Source organism: Gaeumannomyces tritici (genome assembly GCF_000145635.1).
Source record: "Gaeumannomyces tritici R3-111a-1 unplaced genomic scaffold supercont2.433, whole genome shotgun sequence".
NCBI lineage: Eukaryota > Fungi > Ascomycota > Sordariomycetes > Magnaporthales > Magnaporthaceae > Gaeumannomyces > Gaeumannomyces tritici.
In genome coordinates, this window is record NW_008804977.1 from 1 (window position 1) to 844 (window position 844).

Below are 844 nucleotides of genomic sequence, written 5' to 3' on the forward strand. Positions count from 1 at the left end.
GCTAAGCAGGCTGCGCATGCCCTGCACCAACAGACCAATGTCGTTGTTGCGGTTGCCGTTGCTGAGCTCCCTGTACATCTCGCCAACCCACTCGTCCCTCATAGGGGCGCAGTGCAGCTTCAGCACTGATGAGAGCCACGAGGCCAACTTCTCCAGGTCGGCAATACCCCTGTTGAACTGCTGGATCAGCAGCTCCACGTTCAGGCCCTCGTCCAGGAAGTCGCGGTCCCGTGCCGGCACCAGCGTCTGGATGATCTCCTTGACAGCCTTCAGCAGCCGGGGCAAGCACCAGTCCGAATCCTCGCCGTAGCGCTGGACAAACGTATCGCGGTCCGTCACGAACAGTGTCAGCTGCTGGGTGAGGCACTCCCAGAACTCGTTTGCCCTCTGCTGTTTCCTCCGTCCCTTCTCGCCATCCAGGTTAGGTCGGAAATGCAGGTCGGGGTCGAAGTTGACGTCGTGCCTCAACTTGGGGTTGTGGATGACCTTGTTGACGTCCAGCTCGCTCAGAGTGGCCTTGGTGACGGGCGGCTCTGCCTTTTCACTCATGCTATCGTTGTTAGAATATGGCCTCTGCGATCGCTCCCTGATCACTTCGTTTCTGTCGTCGTATGTCGATCTCTATTGTCCTTCAGCGGAGCTGGTAAGGTGGGATCAAGTAGGTGTATGGGAAGAAAATAAATAAAGGCAAAAAGAAAAGGATGGGCAGAGGTTTAAGAAGAAATTATGCCTATCAGGTTTGAGGTTGCGACTGTATCTGGTGTTCGCAAGTCTGTGCCAACTAGGCAAGAGAAACGAAAAGAGGCTTGCGGAGGGCCGCAACCACCGGGCAGGAGACCGGGCG

The 844-nt window shown here is 56.3% G+C and overlaps 1 protein-coding gene across 1 annotated transcript; it reads right to left on the minus strand.

The window, feature by feature from the left end:
* Window positions 1-35: 35 nt before the first annotated feature.
* On the minus strand, window positions 36-651 carry GGTG_14437 (hypothetical protein; the record flags this gene model as incomplete). Its single annotated transcript, XM_009232362.1, has 1 exon — window positions 36-651. A coding segment is annotated over exon 1 (514 nt), but the record flags the coding sequence as incomplete, so codon positions are not given.
* Between the last annotated feature and the right edge of the window lie 193 nt (window positions 652-844).